At 35.1% G+C, this 2085-nt stretch overlaps 1 protein-coding gene across 1 annotated transcript; it reads left to right on the top strand.

Moving 5' to 3' along the window:
* Positions 1-1601: 1601 nt before the first annotated feature.
* LOC114350256 (uncharacterized) lies at positions 1602-2049 on the top strand (the record flags this gene model as incomplete). Its single annotated transcript, XM_028300974.1, has 2 exons — positions 1602-1707; positions 1804-2049. Coding segments are annotated over 2 exons (255 nt in total), but the record flags the coding sequence as incomplete, so codon positions are not given.
* Between the last annotated feature and the right edge of the window lie 36 nt (positions 2050-2085).

Below are 2085 nucleotides of genomic sequence, written 5' to 3' on the forward strand. Positions count from 1 at the left end.
AGATTTGAAGCTTGTAGGTCTGCTAGAAGTGCCTTAGAATTTTGATGATCGGTGAGTCAGTCAGTGAGTCAGTGAGTGACAAAATTAAGTAACTTTGTTATAATTCTTAAACTCCTGGTTCAAATTGAATGAAATTTTAAATATACCGTGTCTTTACAATGCCTGCATAGCTAATGAAAATTCAGCCTTCTAGTTTTATCCACAACGAAGTTACAGGCGGTCGAAAATGGCCTGAATTGCTTCGAGAAAAGGATGGTACGGCCGTGCCGCTTTTTTGCCGTGCCCCCAGATATACTGTACATCTCTAGATAAACTTAAATTCCACTTATTAAGAATTATACATAAATTATAGATAAAATTAAATATTCATAGTAACAAAGTAACGATTCCTTACATATATTATCAAAAAAAAAATATCAAAAACAAACAATATTGTTTTTTGTATAGGGCTTATTAAAACACCGTGTTCGAATAAGGCCTACACATAAAACCTTTTAAATAAATCAGTTTAGGAACATCATTTAGTCTTGAATTTTTGTAAACGAAATGAGATATCAGTTTTTGTTAGAACCGGGGCATAAAAAGGCTTCTGAATCATCTTTGCGAACTCCTACACAATATTTGTGATACCACCTAAAGCAGTCATTAATGGTCGCGTATCTGCTACTTTGTCTTCGAAACAGACATGATAATACCAGCTTTTATTCTCCTTTCCTTAAGAATTATACATACGGCTTCTTTTTTCTTAATTTTGATTGTTTTTGTATTTTGTTTCTTTTTTTACAGGTTTTGTAAATTTTTTTTACACTGTTTTCTTTTTCTTTTCTGTGCTGTTAATAACATTCTTATTAAATAAATATTTTGTTACTCTTTGACTCATTTAGTTTAATAAATTTGTCCGTAGTCAGGTGTTAACATAAGTATCTAATATGGCATACCATGCTGAAATAAGGCCTAGGCCTTATTAGATATCTCGCTCTTGTTGTCTTTAAAAATTTACAAATAATGCATCTATAGCCAGTAGTACAAATTAAGGTAATTATTAGCTAGTAATATATATTTAGAAACGACTAGCGGCCGCCCGCGACTTCGTACGCGTGGATCCCGTTTTACCCCCTTTCCGCTTTTCTATTGAAAATTTTCCTTAATTTTCTTTGCTATAAACCTCACGGAGCCCGAGACCTTTCCAACGAATGCAAAACCGTGGAAATCGGTTCGTGCGTTCTGGAGTTATAGCGTCAGGGAGGAAAACCCGACTTATTTTTATATAGTAGATTACTAAGAAAAGCTTAATCTAAAACAGCGTCATTTTACGGAAAACTTGAGATGAAATCGCCGGATTTTTATAAGTGAGCACGAAATCACCCACCACCTTAGAAGAACGCGTGCCAATTGGTGCTGGGATCGTGGATCGGGATGCTCTAGCACTCTACTGGGTTATAGGGCATATGAGTACGTGTCCTTGAAGTATTGTCCCGGTTGGATTTATTTATCTGTGTTTTCTGATGTATAGGCCATATTAGAACGTAGGCCTTATTTGTATCAAGTACCTTATACCAAGTTCAAAGCGGTGATTTAGATTGGTGGTAGATACAAAATAATTGATTTGCTTTAGATTTACAGATGAAGTTTCGGTATTGTTCGGGCCCATTTTAGCCTGTAATTATTTGTTTCATCTGGTTTGCTGTAGTTTGTTACTACTGGAATGTTCGGAAGGTACTTTTACGCGTATATTAAGCTCACTAACATAGTAAACGCCAAGAGATTAACATTTTCATCACAACAATGCGTGTTTGATTGCAGGTGGATATAGTGCAATGTTACGTTATGGGCCTATGACTGTACTCATATACGGTCAACTGATTCAAATGTCAGTTATTTTTGAGTTGTTGGGTTCAGAGGTTAGTAAGATATTTAAAAAAATACAATTTCCCCAACGTTGGTGTCAATAATACCTATCTACTAGATCCACACGTTGGATGAGTGGCGTAGGAACGTAGGCGCCGGCACAAAAGAATATAATTACTCGTATACGTATTAACCCATTACTTCATAACTATATTATACATATATTATAAATAATGG

Source organism: Ostrinia furnacalis, unplaced genomic scaffold (genome assembly GCF_004193835.3).
Source record: "Ostrinia furnacalis isolate ACB-3 unplaced genomic scaffold, ASM419383v2 OfSCF0832, whole genome shotgun sequence".
Lineage (NCBI taxonomy): Eukaryota > Metazoa > Arthropoda > Insecta > Lepidoptera > Crambidae > Ostrinia > Ostrinia furnacalis.